The 23,448-nt window shown below is 41.3% G+C and overlaps 1 protein-coding gene across 3 annotated transcripts in view; it reads left to right on the top strand.

Moving 5' to 3' along the window:
- The window catches only part of LOC146305557 (nuclear factor 1 B-type-like), a 96,445-nt gene that overhangs the window by 63,506 nt on the left and 9,491 nt on the right, over window positions 1-23,448 (top strand). For all 3 annotated transcript variants that reach the window (XM_084711861.1, XM_084711863.1, XM_084711862.1), the window contains 6 exons: window positions 1,771-1,892; window positions 6,391-6,525; window positions 6,696-6,880; window positions 10,985-11,123; window positions 12,062-12,144; window positions 19,435-19,523. In XM_084711861.1, the coding sequence (XP_084567987.1) occupies window positions 1,771-1,892; window positions 6,391-6,525; window positions 6,696-6,880; window positions 10,985-11,123; window positions 12,062-12,144; window positions 19,435-19,523 (753 nt within the window). The remainder of the gene's footprint in view (window positions 1-1,770; window positions 1,893-6,390; window positions 6,526-6,695; window positions 6,881-10,984; window positions 11,124-12,061; window positions 12,145-19,434; window positions 19,524-23,448) is intronic.

Below are 23,448 nucleotides of genomic sequence, written 5' to 3'. Positions count from 1 at the left end.
ATGCTTTCTTAAGTTTATTCACTATCCTACCAAGAGTTTACATGAGACGACAGATACAGCTCTTATTTCTGTCTGTAGCTATAGCCAGGACATAGTTAGCTTAGCTTAGCATAAAATGTGGTTAATAGATCGTCTGGCTCTGTCCAAAGGTAAAAAATACGCTTGTCACTTTGAAAGCTCACTAAATAACATGTTATATTATGTTTGCTTAATCAGTGCAAAAGCAAAATGAAGAAATTATGTGTTTGTTTTTCCCTCTGTTTACAGTATTCATGCTAAGCTAAGCGAACCATCTCCTGGCGTTAGCTTCATATGTAGCAGACAGATATGAGATCGTATCAGTCTTCTTATCTAACTCTTGGCAGTAAAGTGAATAAGTGTATTTCCCAAAATGTCAAACTTGTCCTTTAACTGACAGGGCTTGACAGTAATGGTTGCCAGGTTGTTATTGGCAACCAATCCTTGGACTTTGGTTGCCGCTGGTGGCAACCACTTTTTCACACATGAAAAGGCACCCCAAAATAATTCAACTAGTAATATTTGTAGTGTTTTTGATATTTATATATTGCTTCTAGAACCAGACAACGCTACACATGTGTTGATGCATTTACTTGCCTGTGCGCAGGCATCTGTTTTCAAGACAATAGCGACGCAAATTAAGTCATTTGACTGTGGGGTGAAAAGCTGGACTAACCTGTCAACATCACAGCTGAGTATAATGTATTATAGTGGAGCTGATGGACAATTTGATTTTGGTGTCGCTTCCCACAATCCAAAGAAAATACTACTGGCGCTGAAGGGCCGATGATTCTGTGGTGGGACTCTGAACAAAGGTCCAGAAAACCACAATTTGAAAGGGAGAGACGGGATGAAAAAGCAACCACTGACTAACTGGAGTCATGTTGGAGAGATCTGTGAAGAAAACAACAACAGCTGCACCACTTGTATTTTGTATACAAGGAAGTGAAGGTGGACACTTTAAGTGATAGCACTTAAATTCAGTGAAGTATCATATAAAACACAAGCACACAAATATAAAGGTTGCTAAAAAATGATGCCTGCACTTTTTTGTATCCCATATTTTTAGTGCTTTTGAACATTACATCACTGTTTCTGTGATAAGTTTGCAACAACATTTAGGTCTTCTTCACTCCCACCCATCCATAAAGTCTGAGCTATCGATCTGGGCAAAAGCAGTTGAAAAAATGATCGTATCAGTAATGAAAATAAAGTAAAATTGATAGATATACATGCATACCCATGCATAAATGTGTGCAAACATGCCTGTGCTGTGTATCGATTGAGAAAAATTAGTAAGTAAAAATGAAAAAGAAGAGAAAAACAAAGGGGGAAAGGGTCTCAATCAGTAAAAAAATGTAAGAAATTAATCCCATATTTAATGAAAGATATGGCTTTTTTGTTTGACTGTGTGTGTAAGCCTTTCAATCGCTATGCAAGAAGAGAGCTTCTTAATCCAAAGGTTTAAAGACGGACAATAAACACTTTTCTAATGCCTTGTAATAAGACACTAACACCAAGCTAACTAACTTATTTGCATGAGATCTCAGGGCTTCTGGAATAACATGAAGAATACAGACTGGGTTCTGTTATTCCTTTCCAAAAGTCTTGTGTGTGTTTTTCGGGAGTTATATATGTTCTCATAAGCTTTTAGTGTGTCAAACATTACAGACGCCATCTTGCTTTGTTGGAAAATGATGATACCAATAATGACCAACTATGCTAAACCATAAACTTCTCCGTGTCCCACAGCAAAAGGCCCAAAACCGTCAACATGGACGAGAACATGGACACCAGCCCGACGGGACCTGACTTCTACTCGTCACCCAGCTCGCCGGCCAGCAGTCGGGCAAACTGGCACGACAGAGACGGAGGTGATTTCCCTGTTTTCATTCGTCCCTTACTTTTATTTACCCGTGAGGGCTCCTCCGCCTGCCGTGGATGCGTTCTGTCAGTAACACCCTGCATCTCATTCGCGCCGTTACACAAACATTCAGAGCCGGGAGCAGCCTCGCACGGCTCAGACGAAAAGGCTTGTTGACAGAGTTTGCTCATTTCATCCTCGTCTCATGCAAACGGGCGCGATAAAGGCGAACACCTTGCTTTGTTTTTTTGAACGGCAGCTGAACTCTCTCTAACTCTCAGCCTCTGTCACGAGCTACTGTACATCAATGCCGCCACCCGTTTCACAGCGGATGAACTGCATCTGGTTTCTTTGCACATGAACCTGTTCAACCCTCTTAAAATACATACCATGACAGAGATAGCCCCAGGCTTCAGCAGTCATATAAATGTTTAAACCCATTTGAACTGCTGTCTGAATGTAAATCTGTATTCTCTCACACCTGTCGCTTGTACAAAGGAAACATCGGATTCTGCGGTGCAGATTATCTGGAGTGAGAACAAACTGTTCCAGCTGAAATTCACGAGTTTAGAGTCTAAAAGAATGACAGCACTCTGGTTATTTTCATGATAAACTGAGTTTCATACAAGAACGAGTTTTCAAATGTCGAGTGTATCCATACACAAAAAGCTGAAACACCTCGTAAGTGGCTGTTATGGAGAAATTCCTGTTTATAAACCCGCAGGGCAAACGTGTCAGATGATCCCTCATCAGGAAATCAGGCTATACATGTTGGCTGAGCTTGAGAGAAATTCCCCATCCGTGGAGTTCTGTGTGCCAACTTTTAAAGGTACAGGACGAGTTAGAGGGGAATTAAGAAGTAAAGCTCGCCTAATGAGCTCATTCATAGGGCTTATTAGATCCGGAAGAAAAAAAAAACAAAACAGAAAAGGTAGAGGTGTGTGTATCAGAGAAACAAGCGCGCTGCTTGTTTCTTGCGCGCGAGAGAAAGCGAGATCCTCACGGGACAGCTTGCATGTCTCATTACGTTTGTCTCCCGGTGCAGAGCGGAGCCCGTCACCCTTTTAATTAAGGCCTCGCTGTCCCGTGTTTCCGGATCGTTCTCGCTCTCTGCTGACTTCTCTGCGCACTCCGCTGCCCACAGAGGTGGTGGGAAACGTTTTGTTAGACTGTGACGGACGAAATGATAGGGTTTTACATTTTTGTTTTCACTTTTTACACCTCTGTTTTTGTTTTTTTCTATCCGGTCCTCTTTTTTTTATTTTATTTTAATGTAATAACTAGGGAGGCTGCGAGAGGAAAACACCAGATTATACACAACAGACACAGCACTGGTGGGATTCAACCACAGCCCAATGTGGGTACATGAAATCTTAGCCTGTCCCGTTGCACATGGCCGGGGAGTATTGCTCAGCGTAAACTTAGACACTTTGGGCGAGGAGAAAGGGAAAGCAGTGGGTAGGAAACTCTCCAAAGACAGCCATTATTCTGTCAGGAGAGAATGAATGAGAAGTGGGGTGATATTAAACCCATATGAGGGCCTCCCAAGTGCCAAGCGGTCGGTCATTTCTCGCACATGGTTGTCATTCGGCAAAACCCTCAGCCTGCAGAGGAAGAAATAGTTTCTCTCGTGTGTGTTTTTTTATGAAGTAAGAAATGAATTTTTTGTGGGAATTTTTTTAGGTGAAGGTACATGTTCACGCACTTAAAGGAGCAGTATGTAACAATTGTGCGTCCATAAATTAATCCAAACAGCGAGTCAGAGCCTCAGATGGTGTATTAAATAGGCTGAGGGTCTGTTTAATATACGATCTGCGGTTGAAGCGAGTTCCTCCCTGGACTCGAGGAAGCTCAGGCAGGCTGCAGGAACACAAGACGAGTACAGCATTATAATTTTACAACAACAAGTGATGACGAGTCTGACACTGTAAGTTGATCCGTTGATGTAAAGTGAAACGCGTTAACCTGAAAACAAAAGTCCAGTACTTCAAAAATACACACTCTCACTGCCTGCCAGACTCCATTAACATTTTGTTTAATTAAATTAGTTATAAACATATATTCCTGACTATGACTCATAAACAGACACTTACTCATTTGGCAAATATTTGGCATAAATTTGAAAAATAGAAGAATCACCGCGGCAGTAGCGGCGTTGTCAGAGAAGCGATTATTTCAACTTTCTTTCCTTAATCTCTGATGGTAATTTTCTGATTTATTATAGCAAATCTATTACAGATTTCTCATTTAAAATAAAATATACCAGATACCAAAAACAACACACTTTGGATTTTTTATTTAAAGTGTTCAGTGTCTGGTAATTAATTGTCCAGTTTAATTTCCCGAGGTGGTCCACTTGATCCTCTGATGGATTTAATTAGCAGAAGAGAGGAAAAAGCTGAATACCTCCACCGCAGAAATTTCCCATTTTTTACATGGAAACATTAAGCAGCGATATCAATCTTCTCCGAGGTATTTCTGCCTCTCCGACACAGAAATGAAAGCACTTAAGCCTGTATCCTCTTGCAACCTCAGACTGGGAAATCCCCCTGAATTCCAGCCACCTTTGCCGCTCTCTTTCTGCGGAGATGAGTGATTCTTCCTGCGACTCGGGTGGATCCTTCCCCTTGTCTCTTGCGGGAGGCGCAGGAGGAGGGAAGGACAGTTGATACGATGGAATATCTACAGGAACGGGGTTTATATAGCTTATTTTGGGGGGAAAGAGACGGATGATTTGAAAGTTATACACCCCGAGAATCTGTGACAGAGCAGAAAAGCACTTGATGAATGTTCATAGAAGAAGCACAGGCAGACATAGGCCATTGCCTCTCGCATCTAGTTCTTATCACGTTCCCTTCAGACTCTGTGTCTTACCATAGAAAATTGAAAACCGCACAGCCGTGACAGCAGAACATTGCTCATGAAAGTGTAGAGCAGCAATAATGAGCGACTTGTAAGAGTTTGTGCACATACTTTGAGTTTATAGACGAATTTTCTAAACAAATTTCATGTCTTCCACTGAGCCGTCGGGATTATTCATGGGGAATTACAGTAGCTTGTCAGACAGCGTGTAAGGCCGAGGCGAGCAGATGTTACAGTGTAATGTTCTATTTAAGATTACGTGAGGGTCTTGAAATTCTTAAATCCTATTTGAGGGACCGGCTGCTTTACAACTGCGCATCAGTTCGCCGGATTTAATTGTCTTCTCAGACATGACAAAAGCCGAATTTTCACAGGACTCATCTTTCCCGGGGATGTCCAGCGATTTGCAATGATTCCCGAGATTATAAGTGATTTTGACCCTTTGCAGTGTCTGTAATTCGCAAAATACATTTCCCATTGTCTGCTGCGTTTGCTAAAGCCAGGAGACTCTTGGTAATACTAATCCCACGCAGATCAAATTCTGCTTAATTTGAACCATAATTCATTTTTGGCACTTAATTCCTTTCATTCATGAGAAATGGAAGCATTAGTGGAAGCTGTAGGGAGATGTTTTGATTAATTTTCAGCAACACACCTAAAGTTATGCCTTGTAATGTTTATTTTTGCGCACCAGTGAATTCATTTTATGTCTTTTTCCTGTAAGAATAATATGTTTAATGCAACACAGAAGTTGGGACAAATTCCTCTCCTGCATGTTTTTCCTATTTTGTCTTGTGCCTGAAGAAATGATGAAGGACTTTAACAACTTTTAGGAGTTTGAATAATCAGTGTGGATGGCTGGAAAACTCATGTCAGATGTCGATACCGCAACCTTTATTATCTGCTGATACCAATCCAATGCTGTCCTTCTCCCTCTCTTAACAAGCTGTTAAGCTGTTAATAATGCATTTCTATGGATGCACTTTGCTTGACCCGGCCATATAAAGCGAGTCATTCTCAAACTCAGCTCATTCTCGAGCAAATATTTTACTCCAATTAAGGACGAAATACATAGGACACGACACGACTCAGTCACTCAGTACTGCTGCCTCTTTAAATTTAAACTTCACACAGAACTTTTAGCAGCATTTTGATTGGTCAGCACCATTCAAAATGAAATTTAAAGCTACTACAAGAAGTCCATATCTGGTTATGAAACAGTCTCAGTTTCACACTGATGCCTCTATTTGACCTACATAAGCAAACCAGACCATCCACAAGAAGATAAGCTGTTACGGAATAGTTATTCTTAATGCCTGCCACCGCGTCGGATTCTCCATGAAATCAGATGTAAAGCGCCTGCGTTTACGTTTTCACAAGTGAAGTTACAGTGAGCAGCGCGTTAAAAGGAAGACAGATTATTTCTGACATTCTATTTTGTGGTTATTAGTGAAAACACTACTGCATTTGTGCATAAAGGCCTCTAAAAAAAGATACACTGCGCCGTCAATGTCAGCTCGTTGAGGAAAAATCCCATTAAAACAATCTCATACCCCTATTTTGGTATGAGATTGGCAGATTCCTAATAATCAATAAGGCGTGTTCAGACTTTCTGACCTCTTTGTGTGTGTTTGTGGTTTTCCCAGCAGACATGTCCTCTCCCACCATGAAGAAGCCAGAGAAGCCGCTGTTCAGCCCCACCTCCCCGCAGGACTCCTCACCACGACTCAGCACTTTCCCTCAGCCTCATCACCCGGGCCTAACAGGTGTAGGACACAGTGGTGAGTAACCGGTGCCTCTAACCACCGGCTCGCTAACCGAATCTCCGACTAATCCAATCCGCCTTTTCTCCATAAACACAGTAGAGAAATCAAAGCCGATACTCAATTTGCCCTCCCAGATCAATGATGATCGCTTTATCTTAACGCTTTCTCTCTCGTCTCTCTTGCAGTTATATCGACGAGGAGCCCCCCTCCACACTCGCCCCTGCAGTTCTCGGCCTCGGCGATCTTGCCCCCGGCGCCGTCGCCCTACTTCTCGCACACCACCATCCGCTACCCGCCCCACCTCAACCCTGCTGATCCCCTCAAGAGCTACGTGCCGTCATACGACCCGTCCAGCCCACAGAGCAGCCAGGTCAGCCTTTTTCAAGACTTTCACGGCCTCGAGTAGTTTCTTTGTTGTCTTTTTCAGCTTGATTCCCATCTGACCTCAAGAGATTAAAGATAAGGTAAATGATGGCGTGCATTCCTCATTATTTAATTACTTCCTCGTCGGTGCATTCGCAAGTAAAGAAACATCCTGCTTTGGTTATGTTTTCTTTTTATCCAATAGCTGCTTCTGGTCATGCTCGTCATTTATAGTGGCAGCTCGAATGACATGTTTATAAAACTGCTTTCTCTTTATTTTAGTGCCGTTTTCAAATCCAGAGAACCTTTAAAAAGGAATTAATCTGCAAACCCCAAATTAGACATTTGAAGCCCTTAAGCTGACCACAGTTTGATGGGATTTTGTCCCGGGAACCCTTAAATGAACTCTTTATTTATTACTGGGCCGCCTGCGCTGTATGTGGGGACAAACCTATAATTATAATAGCCTCTCATAAAAAGAGCTAATTAATTAGAATAATTTACAGTGAATTAAGTCATAGTTAAATTAAACTACTTTTCATTTTACAGGCAGCCCCAGACTAGACTAGACCAGACTGGTTCCCAGGCAAAATTAAAAAGTATTGAATTTAATTTTTGTAAGTAAGTATGTAAAAAAAAAAAAAAGAAGAAGAGAGAGGAAAAATATGTTTCCAGACTGTTTACTATTATGTTTTCCAAAATAGAAAATTTAGAATTTCTACAAATTAGTGCACAGATTCTGTGAAAATTAAATTACTTAACATTTTTATAACATTTAATAAGCAATTGAATAGTTATATAAACATAAATTACAATTTATTAACCATTTACAAAGTATAATAAACATAATTTTCCACTTTATAATGGCTTTCCAAATGTTTACAGATGCACTACACAGCATTTATTAACCATTTACAAAGTGTTATGAACTACAAAGTGTTTTGAACTTCGTAGTGGCCATCAAAATAATGTTTACAGATGCACTACATAGTGTTTATTAGTCATTTATTAAGTGTTATAAACATCAGTTGCAATTTCCCAATAACCATCCCGATCATGTTTATAGACAACACGTTCTCAATCCCAACCGGTTCGGTCAATGGCCCGACACTTCAAACTATGACGCTGTAATGCTCACATTTTTTTTTGTCCCAGGATGGCGAAGGCATGACTCCTGCTACTCTGCCTCTGATTGGTTTACCCTAATCCTACCCAGTCTCACTCCTCATGTCTAAACCTAACCAACCCAACCAAAGACAGCAACGAGCAAAGAAATTGTAAATGAAGGGTTAGTTTAAATTAGAAAAAATAATTAAATAAAGCAAAATAATTGTATTATATTTTGGACATAATGTAAGGGGGCAGAGGGAGGCCCCTGGGCTGGCAGTTTGGGACCCCTGGGCATCTATTGCACCAAGAATCATGACGTTATGGATCCAACCCCAACGTGAGACCAAAGACCAACCAGTAATTAACCCGCCGGCGAAATTTGAGTCTGGAAAAAGATATTTTGAAACGGGGAAATGTGTAGGAACCCCAGAGACTGAACTTTGCACACCACTTCATTTGAGAGGGAAGCGTATATTTTCTGTTGATATAACGGCAACGGTTATAATGCATTTCCAGCCTAATATTTGTAGTCTTGTTAAAGAAAAAAAAAAAAGAACCCAACATCTCCATAAAAAAGTCAACCTAACTATTGCGATTGCAGTCACACGTGACGTACAAAACTGTATCAAGACACTGCAGTAAATCAAACAGCTCAGGGCTTTTATATATTCTGGGTACACAGTACGGCCAGTGTGTTGGAGAGAGAGCAGGCGTCTCTATAGATGAGAGAGCAGTGTGATATTTATGTGAGTTTTATATCCCCGCTGTTCTCACTGTAAACAAAGGCCTCGTAGACGGCTCCATCTCCAGAGCAGGGAGCGGGTTTGGGGGGGGAGGTGGTGGTGGTGGAGGAGGAGGAGGAGGAGGAGGAGGAGGAGGAGGGGTGGTGGACTGTTACTCTAGAGAAAAACCGCGGGGAATGATAAAGGTTGTAAATATTTGCCGTTGCCGGGGCCCGGCTCTTGTGCAGAATTAACTGGCCCTCTGCTGGGGTGCTGGAGAAAGGAAGAGAGGAGGGGGGAGGGCGGCGTAGGGCTGGTGAGGTGGTGGGGTCCGGCAGGGAGAGAGAGACCAGTTGGGAGAGGATGGAGTGGGAGGAGGAGGAGGTGTTGGGGTGGGGGGTGGGGGGCTCAGCAAATAACACAGCGCTTATAATCCCATGGACGAGTGCCAGAATGTTTTTATGCTTGCTTTAACGCAGATTATATTACACTCTAATTAAACATTCTATTCACATGGGAGGGAACCCTGTGGACACAATTCTTTTCCAAAAAGGCCTGTTTGAGTTTTGAACTCGGGGCGGCCCCGAAATGAACGCCCCAGACAGTCTCCAGCCGTCTGAAAGAGTAGCTCCCACTAGCTTCCTTTATTTCTTTCTCCATATATATAGTCTGTGTGCCTGCCTCGCTCTCTATACTCGCGCTTTCACACCATTGTAGCAGGTCACTCCGCGAGCTCTCGCTGTCTTTTCACGCCCGAGTCCTCCTAAATTCCATTTATGAGCGCCATTAAAATCATTGTTTAAAATCATGTAGGAAATCCATCGTCGGTGACTGAGGATCTATTGTTGCTCGCGCCCCCCGCCCGAGGTTTTAGTAATAACTGTGACAACACAGCGGCTGAAAGTGCTAAAATCTTTTCTTCGGGCCGAGCATTAAGTTTAAGAGTGAGAGTCACCTTTTGTTGTTGATTTTTAGGCCTGTGAGGCCAAACACAGCAGTTAAGATGAGTTAACTCCGACATTCAGCTTGTTCAGTGCGAACCAATTTGGAAAAAGTGTAGTTTGTTACATGCTTGTGTTGGTTTATTGAGATCTGCCCTACTGCACATTTACAAGCGAACAAGAGCTTGTAAACATCAGTCAGTGGACACAGTTTGCCTGTCCTCGCACAGAGGTTAGAGGTTTCAGCGGCAGACAAAACAAATGCAGTTAGAGGAGCGCTTTTATCAAAGCATGATTGTCTGCGCTTTTGCATTAATTCAGCTTTTAACACGAGTTACTCGCAGATATTAATATTTATGACCACTGAACTGACATTTTAGTACAGGCATTGTACGACATGACTCCACACAAATTGCAACCGAAACTCTTTCAAATGTTCTAGTCCCATAAATATGTCATCTATAACATATCAGAAGTCTTGGGAAATCCGAGCGGGGGGAAAAGTACTGACAAATACTGAAATCGAAACTGTGTTTTACATTAGACATGGAGCTGGATGCAGTTCAGTGAATGTGCAAAAGGAAATTCTTAACCCTTAAATGCTTAAGTGAGTAGGTTCATTTTCTCTGAATATGTTTGTAAGGAAAAGTTTATGTTGATTAATGCCAACTGAGTAGTCACAGATATTTTGAAAATAAATTTTTAGTGACATTTATCTCCTAAACATAGTAAATATATCATGATGTTGATTTAAATTATTACTTTAGGAAGCAAAGAAGTGGAACAGAGTGTGGTTAAAAGAGGCATTTGATTCACCACTCTGACTTTTTATGTTATAGAGGAGACTTTCATGAGTAATAAACATTTGTCTGGTTTTCTCTTGCAAGCTGTGTGAGGTCCACCACTTTTTTTTCTCACAGACTTCTCTCGAAAAAGCCAGTTTTTGTTGGGAGCATTTCTGTTTTTGTTTTTCCCCTCATATGATTCCTTAAGACTGTTTTTTTCCCTCTCGTTCGGAGCATAATTGAGAACACGTAATCCGTTGAGTTTATGTTGCAATTTGTGTGAGGTTGACCCACACTTTTGGGTAAAAAAGCCTGGACTATCCAAGAGCTATTTCCTGTTCATAGTTTGGAATTTTGTTGTGTGATATTTTCGGTGGTGTTCGCTGTTGTTCTCATCTTACCAAACAAACCAAAGCAAAAGCTGATAAAATCCAGAGGTGGAGTAAACGACTCCGCACGTGTTTGGCATGAACCTGCGCAAAATAAATCATTCCTGGAAATAAAATCCTCGTGCTGAAATGTGTCCTCTCGTCGTCTTGTTCCCCACCTGCAGCCTAACAGCAGTGGTCAGGTGGTAGGAAAGGTCCCAGGCCACTTCACCCCGGTCCTGGCTCCCTCCCCACACCACGGCGCTGTGCGACCCGTCTCGCTCTCCATGCCCGACACCAAGCCCATCACGACATCCACAGAAGGTGAGTCCCGTTCCTGCTGGTGCTGTTAGCCTGCTGCGCACCAAACACCCGCAGTTCTACATCTTATAGCAGTTGCTGCTAAAGTGATATGATGAATGGTTGAAAGTTTCAAATCTGTTGCTCTTGTTTTCATCACTGATGGATGTAGTTTTGTGTTGTCATAAGTATGCTGTGTAACCACACCCATCAGAAATGTCACGGTGTACTGATGCACAACTGAGTGCCACTTCTTTTCCTGAAACCTCGGTCTAATCCACATCATTGGCTAGGTAGTTAATAGCTAATGTTAGCAGAATGCCAGCTAACTATGCTATGTAATCTGTATAAATCATAAGCTAGCTAGTTACCATGGATAGCTAATGTTAGCAAAACACTAGCAATATAGCTGGCTATTCTACATCAGTCTTTAGCTACCTACGTAGCTCTTTAGCATTTTTCTAACATTAGCTAACTAAGATGTGGCCGAGGTTCTGCTTGGTTCCAAGTTTGCTCAGCTGTTATTGGAGCACAGAGCAAAAAGGGGCGGGGCTTAGACAAGGTCAATTGAGAGCACATCTGTGTCACAGCAGCGAGACGACCGGACACCAAGATTTCCAGCTGGTGTTAAGTTGCTCTTTAATTATATAAGACATTCTAATACCGAAACGTCTGCATGTAAAACATCTTTTAAAACTTTAAAACGTTACAACAAGAGCAAAGTAGTATTTGTGGAAAAAGTAGCTCATGCTTGTTGATAAAATGTCCAAATGACACAGAATGGGAATGGACCCAAAATTGATCCCTGTTGGACACCACGTGCATTTTTTACTGCTGTGTGTTTGTAATGTTGACAGATGAATTCCTGTCTCTGGATAAGAGCAACAGCTCCATGGAAATTCCTGAAAGGCTAATTGTAATGCAAGCATGTATTTGTGTTTTTGTGATGGCATGTTACCCAGGCTACTCAGCCCCTGGCACCCCGACGGCTAACCGTTTTGTAGGCCTGAGCCCGAGAGATCCCGCTTTCCTCCACCAGCAACAGGTGAGACACCCCCCCCCCCCCAGCACTTGGCTCACCTGCTCCTCTTATCCTTTTCATTTTCTGTCCCCCATCTCCCCGCACATCAGATGTGAAATCCCTGCCCTCTGTAAAAGCCTGTCGCACTCTGAATTTGATTTGTAGGAAGCATTTAACTGTGTCATCAGAGCAGGGCGCCTCTAGGTCGGATCAGAACGTTCATAGGCTGAGGTCAAGCACAGCATTTACTGTTAGCATAAAAAAATAGCAGCATATAATTTTTCAGACCACAAAAGGATTGAGGCTTAACACATCTGAAGAAAGCAGATCATAGTGACAAAGCAATTTGTCTTTAAATACTATGATTTTGTTCTCTTGTGACTGCTTTGTTAATTTTAGTGTTTATTAGTGCATTAGTGTTATTGTTTAATTTTTGAAGTTTATTAACACATTAAGACTGGGTTGCAACAACAAAGCTTAATTTAATTTGAGAAAAGTTTAGAAAAACTAGGTTTAAAATGAGCAAATCCAGATTTAAAATTAAGCAGAGCTCTGTTGCACAATTAAAAACTAATTCTTTGTAAATCAGCCTTGATTCCTTAAGAAAGTTACTTTGTTTTCAGAGTTAACAAAATGTTACATTGTTTGCTAGCTAGCTAGCTAAAATGTTAGCAAATCCTTACATTATTTGCGAGCTAGCACAAAGGTCAAGTTAACGCTAGTCTAGTTAGCAGACTCTCGATTGTTCGGCGGAGAAGCTCTAATTTGAGAAAAACATGTTGGCTGAATTAAAGGAGCAATATGCCAAATAAAAAAGGATTGTAAAATGGACAAAACAAGGGGAGAAAAAAAGCTTTTTTTCAAGGAACTTTTTTTTTTGCTCAGTCCATCTCAAAGAGGCAGCTATTTTAAAAGTTAATCCTCCTCGAGTTCAAAGTAAATACTGGATCAAATTTTAAATTTAAAGTTTTGGTGCAACAGAAATAAATGTCTGAGATGTTCCTGTTTAATGTCTCTTTAATTTTAAGCTAGTTTGATACAGCATAATTAAAGTTTAGCATAATTTAAAAAATAATCCTTGACAGTGCATCCCAGCTTATGAGATCCTGTTTGTTCAGATTCTTGCTGTTGAACTTTTAGTATCAATGAATAAGATATTGTTTTGAGTGTGTGTGTGTTTCAGTTTAAATCCTACAGTCTAGACTAGAAAAAGGGCAACTGTTTCCTAAGGTCAACTTTAAAGAAAGAAATGCGAGTGTCAGGAAATTCACTGTCATTGTGTGGCCACTACTCAGAAGATGGATGGGACATGTGAGCGTCTTTGAGTGTGTAATGTGCTCAACTCTGTTTCCTTCACACACTACTTAAGAAACTCTCACGACACACACACACACACACACACACACACACACGCACACACACACACACGCACAAACACCACATGTAATCAGTACACTCCCTCATTTACAGAGCACAAGCTGAATATTTAGCGTTGGCGTCACGCGGTTGCCCCAGCAGCAGTCCTAAGACAGATGTGGTGACCCCGTGTGTGTCTGCGTGTGCGTGTGTTTGTGTGCGTTTTGCGAGGCTAGGAGTGTTGCGGTGTTGTCGGACGGGAGAGAGTGCTCTCCCCCACCCCGTCTTATTGAAAGCGCTGGTCTCAGGCCAAGGCTTTTCCAACCACAACTAATTGAATGCATCTGCACGCGGCTACATAATGATCGCTGGGTTTCTCCTCAGCTCGCTTTTTTTTTTTTTTAATGTTTAGCGAAAATGACAAAGCTGGCCTCTGTTTCCTCGCTCCTCTTTCAGTCTTTCCTTTTTCTCTCTCTGCTTTTCTTGCTCCCCATTTTTTCCTAAAATCACAGTAGGCAAAAAAAAAAAAAGAAGAAGAAGAAAAGAAAAATACGTCGGTGAATGTTTGTCAGCAGTCGTGGGATGCTTTTATTCCACTCGGGAGGAGGAGGAGGAGGAGGAGGAGGAGAGGGAGGATTCACTTGGCTGATGTCGCGCAGTTTGTCTTCCACATTTTCTTGTAGCCCTGCTACTTCTTTCAGTGGGGCACAAAGTGACTACACAAGACAGCAGCGGTCTGAGCAGAGATGCTTGAGCCACTGAATTTTGTCCAAAGCTTTGCACCCAGAGGCAATAAGGCTCTTTTTTTTAGCATATAAACCAGCCAGATGTATTGATATCCTCCTAATACATACAATATGATAATTTAATTAAAAAAAATACCATTATTCACATTCGTAATTTGTAATGATCCAAAATTGAATTATCCTCAGACATTTCTATGATCCTGTTGCACTGACGAGACAAAACATAAATTATTTCAGTCCTATGAAAGACAAACACGTCAGCTCAGACTGACTCAGTCTGGGATATAAAAAAAGAAGGAATGAAAGATCTGTAAGCAACACGGTGACACCTTTTCTCGAAGCTTATTACATGCTATATCCAGATGAATAAATGGTCCTGTCGGCTTAGGGAACTCTAAACAGTCCTCACATTGATTCATCATGCTTCTGCTTGTCACAGTTGTTTTTGTTTTCTGTGGTATGATTTAACGGCCTGCGTGGGATCTGGCCTCGGCGGAGCGGGCCGACACCGAGCCAAGACCATCGGGACTAAACACTTTCACCCAATACTCTGTCATTGTCCTCATCTGGCGATGGGATGTTTACTGCGAGGCTTACTGGCACTCCTAGGTGTTTAGTTGAAGCCGTTTGTCCCCCCAGGGCTTGGTAGGAAAGGGAAACACGTCACGTAGATGCCGCGTGCCGAGAAGGTTTTTAAACGGCTGAATCGTGGAGGTGCACTACTCTTTGTCTCTCCGTCTGTACGATGGATAGAGATGGTGGCTCTCACTGCTTCCAGAGATATTTTTGAGGAAAAATATTTTAGTAATATAGCAAAAACTTGCAGTATCCAGAGAAAAACAAAACTTCAAAGACAACACAGTCTAACTCACGGGCTGTTGAATCACACTTGATAATATCTGAATATCTTTAAAAAAAAACATTTGAAAATGTAAATGACAGTTCAGGGCATAAAACCAATTATCTGTTCATCTTAAAAATCGAAGGAGAGAGCGACGATCGTATCGGATCGTGGCCGTAAAATTGAAAGAATTGTGGTTTTGGAGAAGTGCGACGCTCCTAATAGTTCTAGGACTTCAACTAACGATTATTGTCATCACTGATTTATCTGCCAGATATTTTCATGATTAATCGAGTAATCGTTAAGTCTATAAAATGTCAAATAAAAACTGTGATGTCATGATGTCCCAGAACCCAAAGCGTCATCTTAAAATTGTTTCTCTTGTCCGAACAACAGTCCAAAACCCAAAGACTCTTGATTTACCGTCAGAAACGACAAAGAAAAGCAACAAATCTTAACATTTAAGAAGCTGGAACCAGCAAATGTTTGACATTTTTGCTTGAAAAATGACTAAATCGATTCTTAAAATATCTGAAGAATGATTTTCTTTTGCTCAGTTAAGTGCTGTAGCTCAACATAGATCTCCTGATCCTTGTTCAAACTGCTACTACTACTGATATATATCGGTATTTTAACAATATTAAAATGTTTTCTTTCAGCAGAACATAATGATTACTTTTATTCGTTCATTTTATAGTCGGCATCTCATTTATTTTTGATCCTGTTTTAAATTAAAGTGTCAGTTTCGGTGCCCTGATGTCCATTTTGGAAGTTTATTGTTAAATTGTAAAATATCCTTCCTCCATTACATCTTTGTGAGTGTTTGATAACCACATTTGAGGGATTGTGTATTAATTCTATATTCTGTATTAAGAATATCGATAACAGAATTTTTAAAAAAAAAATCTAAATCCCAGTGTCAGTCAGGTACTATCACAGTGTTAATTATAATTGAGTTATTTCATTATTATAAAATAAGTTAATAGTCGTCTGATAACTAGTAAAGCTTGCAACAACCTACTTTTGAGAGCAGGGCCTATTTTAAAATGCGGCATCACTAAAATAGAGGTCCCTGGATACACACACACTCTCTCACACACACACACACACACACAGTAGGCTTCAAAAATGGGAAAGAAAAAAAAACAAAACAACACCACCACACGCTCCCACACCTGCTCTACGATTCCCAGGCAGCGAATGTGTGAAAACCCTCCATTCATCTCTCGCCTTGGTTAACCCCTCGAGGGAATGCCACCATCTAGCATTCCGCTGGGAAAGATCCGTGATCAGATGTCATTTGGTATTATCTAAGGAAGGATCCTAATCCACAATCTGCCCGCATCTGTTTGCTAACGTTCCCCGGCTCCCGTCCCCCTTCTCCCCGCCGCCCGTGCCACTCTGATGTGCCGGTGCCAGCGGACAGATGGCGAGCCCCTCGAGGAGCGGTGGCACCGAGCGTCTGGCCCAGCCCGTGCATTCTCTCCAGGCTTTTGTCAGGCTGGAGGGGAGCGCGGGGGTTTTAGTCTCCCAACCTTCGATAAATACAGAGAAAACACACTGGAGTGGATGAGAAGCATTGTTTCCTGTTTCAGTTTTTATTAAGCAGACGTAAAACTAATAGATTAAATTGAGATCAACTCCTAAAATTCTCCGTTTCTTGACGCCACTTTACATTTGTTCCAGAGAAAAACACATGACTGTATTTAAGTGTGGCTTAAGTAGGAAACCATCATCGTCTCCTGATGTGTTCGTCCAGGTGCTCGGAGGAGAAAAGAACACATTTCTCGACCGCCGCAAATGGCTTTGAATATTCAGCGTATGCGTATATCTGATTAAATCCCTCTTAAGAGCCTCTGCAAAAACGTCTGCCACTGCACGCAGAGTGCTAACAGTGCAGTTTTATCCCGATGCATTACTAAATGAATGTGTTGACCACAGGGGCAAGGTTAGGTTGGTATTGGCAGAGATAGCTCTCAGCTGGATTGCCGACACGTGCGCTCGCATAATGCATGCAAAGGAGACACAGTTTGTGTGTGGCTTTTTTGTTGCAGTAATTTGTAATCTGTATGTAAGGTTGGCATGTCTTAAGAGCGAGGGGAGACAGGAGGGGGGGGAGGGGTTAGCGTGCGCGTGCATGTGTGTGTATGTGTGTGTGCGCGTGTGGGTGCTGTTTAACTTCATTGTACAATTTTGACCCCTAATCAATAAAAACAGTTAGCTAATGAAAAAAAGTCTGCATGCTCGAGGGCATGCGTACTCCTCCCTGAATCTTAAAGTGCACTTACAGTGAAGAAATGATTATCGACAGGGTGCATGCATCCACTGGACTGCATGGCTTCATCAGCTAACCAGCTCAATACAGTACAGGCATTATATACGACACGACCCCACACACAATGCAACAGAAACTCTTTCAACTGTCGCATAAATATGTAATTTACAACATATCAAAAGTCTTAGGAAATCAGGTGGGGGAAAGTATTAAAAAATGCTATAATTTCCCTTTGCTGCCCATATTAAAAACCTGATTTGTACAGGTCTTCTTGTCTGATATCCACACAAAGTCTTGAGCGCTGTCCACGCTCAACCAGACACATGAGACGTGGAGTTAGATGCAGCACAGCGAATATGCAAAAGGAAAATTCTTGACCCTTCGATGCATAAATGGGTCAAAATGACTGAGTAGGTTGGTTTTCTTGCAGTATCTCTGGAAGGGAAAACAAGTTTAAGTGTATGTTAATCATTGCTCAGGATGCACCACTTTGGCAGTCGCAAATATTTTGAAAGCAATATAACAGCTATTTTCAGTGATATGTAAATAATTGTATGTTAAAGCAGCGCTTTAACGCCTGCGCATGCAAAAATAAGTACTACAGTCCAAATAACAAGTTGGAGCTACAATATATCATATGTTTAAGTTGAAATCCTACTTAATTTAGAGTCAGTCTACGGTTGAAGCAAGTTTTTTTCCCCTCCTTCTCCTCCACAGACTCGAGGAAGCTCAGGCACACTGCAGGAGCACAAGACGAGTGCAGCATTATATTTTGAGTTGATCAGCTGTTTATAAATGTCGCTGGTCTGTTGATGTAAAGCTGAAAACAAAAGCTCCAAAAATACACACAGTTGGAGTTCACTGACTGCCTTAACATATTGTTCAATTTAATCATTATAAACTTCTGCTCCTTCAAAAAGATTATTAATGATTTCTTACATCTCATAAACATACACTTACTCATTTGTAGAAGATTCGGCATTAATTTGAGCTGTAATTAACGTAAAGTGGGCGAACAAACACACAAATTACAGACCAGTATAGGAATTTCAGAGGAAAGGCAGCTGTAGCGTCGCTGTCAGAGTAGCAGCTTAGCATGTTTCCTGTCTAATATGTCTAATGACATCACTGCCCTTTTGTGATTCAGACGATATGAAAAAGACACGTACATCCCTGAGCCCAGTGTGTTGGGTGCTGGATCACAACATATCTAAACAGAAAAGGAAAAATCAGCACGCCAGAGGAGCTCCCGTTCCAATAATTTATTAGCGTGACCTTTCGAGGTATGGGACTCTTCTTCAGACTGCCTTCGGACCTTCCTTTTACGATTTACACAGATTTATCCTTTAATCAGTGGCAGCATTTATATGGATTAGTGCCAATTTATATTGTCATTTTAGGAAGCAAAAGAGTGGTACAGTGATACGGTGAAGAAACCCCTTTGAATCTCTTAGAACTTTTTATATGTTATGGAGGAGACTTTTATGAGTAATAAACATTTGTCAGATTTTCTGTTGTAATGTGTCTTTAATGAGTTTCACCTCATTTTTCTCACAAAATTCACCAAACAAATAGAATCATATTTAGGCGATTTTCAAAACTTTCCCTTCACACGATTCCTTAAGACTTTAAAAACACTTTGACTTTGTTTATGTTGCAGTTTGTGTGAGGTTGACCCACACTTTTGGGTAAAACGCCTGGACTAAAAAAAGCAGTAACCACTCACAGATGAAGTACCAATATGATGCCACTCACATTTGTAACCAACTAACTCCGTTTTTTTTTTTTTTTTTTTACTTCCAGGTTAGCCGTTACCACTAACTGTGACTGCATGCTTTTTTCTTTATGTCTGTTTTATCCATAGCTTTGATTTCACTGTTATTTTCCCCCAACAAATCATGAATATCCTGATTCCATTTTACATTGTCAGGACTCATTTTGGAGTCTTCTGTTTTTTGTTTTTTTTTTGTATGTCTGCTGCTCCTGCTTTAGGCTCTTTTGCATGCATTTGTGTATACAGTGTTGAGTTGTAGTTGTAATCTGAAGTTGGAAGTTGTCTTGGCCCAGTGATCTGACTGCTAGGTTTCAATTGACAGCTGAGGAAGTGTGACTGGAGCGTGACTCAAAACGGCAGGCATTATGGCCCCAGTGCCACTGACGACACTTTGGGGATTACTTGGCAAAGGTAATCTTTTCATTCTTTCATGCCGTCTCTCTGTCTCTCTTACACCACACCAACACACACACAAATTTGAATTAATAACACCATATGATTGAATTTCATGATTTCCTTACTCCTTACATTTCAGAAATGTCACATATCAAGTCACATATAAATTTGGACTGTGGCTCTAAGTGTATAGAAACGTGTTAATATATATTTTTGGACATTTCCTTGTGTCTCTCTCGTGTTTTCTTTTCCCCTCTTTCTGTTCCTCTCATTCTTACATATTTTCCACCTTTCCCAGTAATCCAGTGGTTTTGCTGTCATATTTGTTGCATTTTTTCACTCAAAAAGTTTTGCCCCAAAATCACAAATAGATAGATATTTTTTGTATGAGTTGCAGAGTTTAATGGAATTAGGTGACACATGGCTTGTGGTGCTCAAAGTGCCGCCAAAAATATATATTTGAGAGATAATCAGACTTTGTTGTGAACAGTTTCACGGAGGAACTGTTTTCTTTACCGAACTACACCTGCCAACTGTATCATCGTGCAGAAGAAAGCGTGCATCTACTCACGGACGAGAGGTTACAGCTCGTTAATAAATGTTTGGGTAGGAGCGCTTCCTTGATTCGAATCGAGTTTGTTTGAGGTGCTCTTTGTATGGGGATACACGTATACTCAGACATCACAAAAAACTCCAAACTACTCTCCTTTAAACGAGTTTTAGTCACGGCATGTTCACCTTGGACCTTAAAACAAACAAAGCCTGACGTATTTTTGGCAGAAACAACTCCTTGATGAAGGCTTGTGTGCCAAAACATGTCGTTTGTTTGTTTTAAGTTCCATGCCACGACAATAAAGTCATTTTAATTGTTTTAAAAGAGTGCCTTGGGATTATTTTTGTAGTGTTTGAGCATACAGCTCATTAATATTTGCATCCATCTCCGTCACAAGCGTGAGCCTCTCACCCATGAGAAGATGCACGCTTCCTCCTATGCAGTGATACAGTTCGTGCGTGTAGTTCGACAGAAAGAAAACAGTTTCTGTATGAAACTACTCACAACGAGGTCTGCGGATTATCTTGAGGTCATGACTTCTTGAAAGAGATGTCGCTGTTTATTTTTTCTATTGTATTTGCTTGAGTACCATCTAGTTTCATTTCGTTTGAGATACAGCAGACATCTCTTTGGTCGATATCTCCAAAACCTCGGCAACTCACTCCAGCGCTGTCTAGATGGATAAATAGCAGCACATGTAATATTTTTTTAACAGTCCCTTTAAGAGAGAATTGGATTTGGTTGGGCTATATTTTTCAGTTTTCCCCCAGTGGAGATATTTATGTTCAAGAGATTTTTTTTAATGCACCATAAAATAAACAGAATCATAGCCTTTGGAAAGAAGAAACTTAATATTTCTTCTTATATCTGGTGAAAGCAACAAATATTAGAAGTTTATGTCTGTCATGATTATATTTCATTGCTCTGTTATTCTTCGCTGAAAGATGACAAATATTGCACAACAATTCAGGGTTTGAAACTTTCGCTTTCCTCTTGGATTCACACCCAACCAAAACAAAAATATTCTCATTTCACAACACAAACCTCGATGAGGCTAATTAGAACAAATGAAGTCAAACCACGGACAATAAAAGGAGTCATTCCAGGTCAGCTTTTCAGCCACGTGAGGATGTTTTACTCCACACGTTTTTTACAAGCGTGGCTTTGTTTGACTTTGTGCTGAAGTCATGCTTTACTCTCTTTAACTTAAAGCTACAGAAGGTCCCCCCTCCCACCAACCCTCCCCTCCTCACCCTCCCCTCCTGCCTCCATACTGTACGTCTCCCTCTCTAGGGGGGAAAAAAAAACCTGAACCATTTCACCGTGGCAGAGCGAGCACGCTGAGCTAAGCCTTTTCCTGTTACGTCTCCCTTTTCCCCTTTTCCCTGGAAGTGTAGAGCATCTGTGTGTGTACAAGTGTGTATATGCATGTGTATGTGTGTGTGTGTGCAGCTCATTTTGCGCCCGCTGAAGTTACAAACTTTTTTTTTTTTTTAACAAACACACATGCACACAGCAGAACCCCCTTCAATAGGCCTCCTAATAGGCCAGTGGAGGTAGCAAAGAAAAATGTCCCCTGCAGCAGCTCTCTTATTTTACTCACACACCGGCTAACTCCTCCTCTCCTCTCCATGTGAGTGTACAGTAATGAGAGCAAAACAGATCCCAACTGAATCGACTTAATTTTATTACAAAGATGGGATGGTAATTCTATTTTATTTTTTTCCTTTGTGATAGATTATTCACGCAAAACCGTTGAAACGTATAGATGGAATCAGTCGGATTCCTCTTTTATCTTGCTTGCCCTTTAAACGGAGCGTTCCGCAATGCCTCTTCAGTACTAGCCCCCAAATTAAAACGCTGCCAGACTCGCATGTTGCCATTGTGCAGGAAATGGGTCAGCAATCCATTAAGATGCCATTAGATAATCTAATTTAGGGAGCTAATCCTTAAACGAAGCACGCTGTATGCCCGGGCTGTGCTTGCAGGGAGTAGAATTAGTGAGGTTTGGGAGCTTGGACAGGGCGAGGGGAGGCCATCTTGAAGGTTAACTAAGGAAAAACGGCAATGGAGGTCAGACTTTTTTTTTTTGTCCCGAGCTGCTTGGCGTGTCGAAACAAAGAAACAACTTGTATGGAGACAACGGAGCCATTTTAAAAGGATAGTTTGGATTGTTTGAAGTGGGGTTGTTTGAGGCTCTTATCAAGAGTAGATGGCAGTCAGAACGCCTCCTGGTTCGGAGAAGCAGCAGAAATGCCAACATGGAAGTAAGCAGTGTGTCTGCTGTGGACAGGAGCAGCGGCGAAACGTGTTTAGTTATCTAAAAAAGGCCCACCTATAAAAAAATCTATATCAGTTTAAATGTACTAAACTTACACCAAATTCCATAGACAAAATCTGCAATTTTACCTCACAGAAAAAGGAGGTTGCTGATTCACCGCTGTCTCGATTGATCTGATTTTTTATTATCGTGTGACTCTGGTGAATGAGAACTAACACTTTACAACACCGGAGTCGCACAGTAACATAAACAAACTAACTGATCAAGGCAGCAGTAAAGCAGAAATGGCCATGTTCTGCAAGGTAAAATGACTTATTTCATCAATGGAGTTTGGTTGGTTTGGAGAGAATGGTGTTTGGCTTAAATAACAGTGGTTTCCTGTCAGAAATGCTGTCTGACGGCAAAGTAAAGTGGTAAAAACATTCTAAATATAGCGTGCACTTAAACCGATATTGATTTATTTAGGTTTAAATATGTTTTGCTGCTGAGCCTGTCCACAGCATCGCATCCTACACCCGTACTTCTGCTTCTTCTCCAAACTGGGGGCACGTCAGCCGCCATCAACTCTAGATAATACACTGATAATTGATAAGAACCTCATACAACCCCACTTCAGATAATCTGAACTATGCCTTTACCAGCATCTTGGCTGATCCAGATTGCAGCGAAATGGTACTGCATGACAAATTTGAACAATAATACCCAGAATTACTGTAACTGCATTTCCAACACGCATCATACCAAACGATTTAAAAGGTAAAAGAAGCATCTTCATCTTTCTTCCTGCTGCTTTTCAGGACACAGTTTGTGTTCAAAGTTCAGTCATACTAATAAGGCAAATCTGCAAGTCTCAATTAGCAGTGAAGGGAGGAGGATTTCAGCCCCCCTCGTCCCGCTTTGTGATTTAGCTCGATAGCAGAGGAGTCTTTTACATCAAAAATCCTGCTGGTGCAGCTTCAGGTTATGGGATGCAGATACGGACTGACAGCCATCGATTTTAACAAGATTAAAACCGATCTGGCGGTTTAGTGCGCACAAAGGCCCCGCGAGTCCGCTTTTTTGTTGCTGTGTGGTCCCCCTTAATGTAAGCCATTACCTGAGAGGAG

This window comes from Lutjanus erythropterus, chromosome 23 (assembly GCF_056507025.1).
Source record: "Lutjanus erythropterus isolate fLutEry1 chromosome 23, fLutEry1.hap2, whole genome shotgun sequence".
Taxonomy (NCBI): Eukaryota; Metazoa; Chordata; class Actinopteri; order Lutjaniformes; family Lutjanidae; genus Lutjanus; species Lutjanus erythropterus.
The sequence above is the reverse complement of the archived record's forward strand: the minus strand, read 5'-3'. Positions and strand labels throughout refer to the sequence as shown.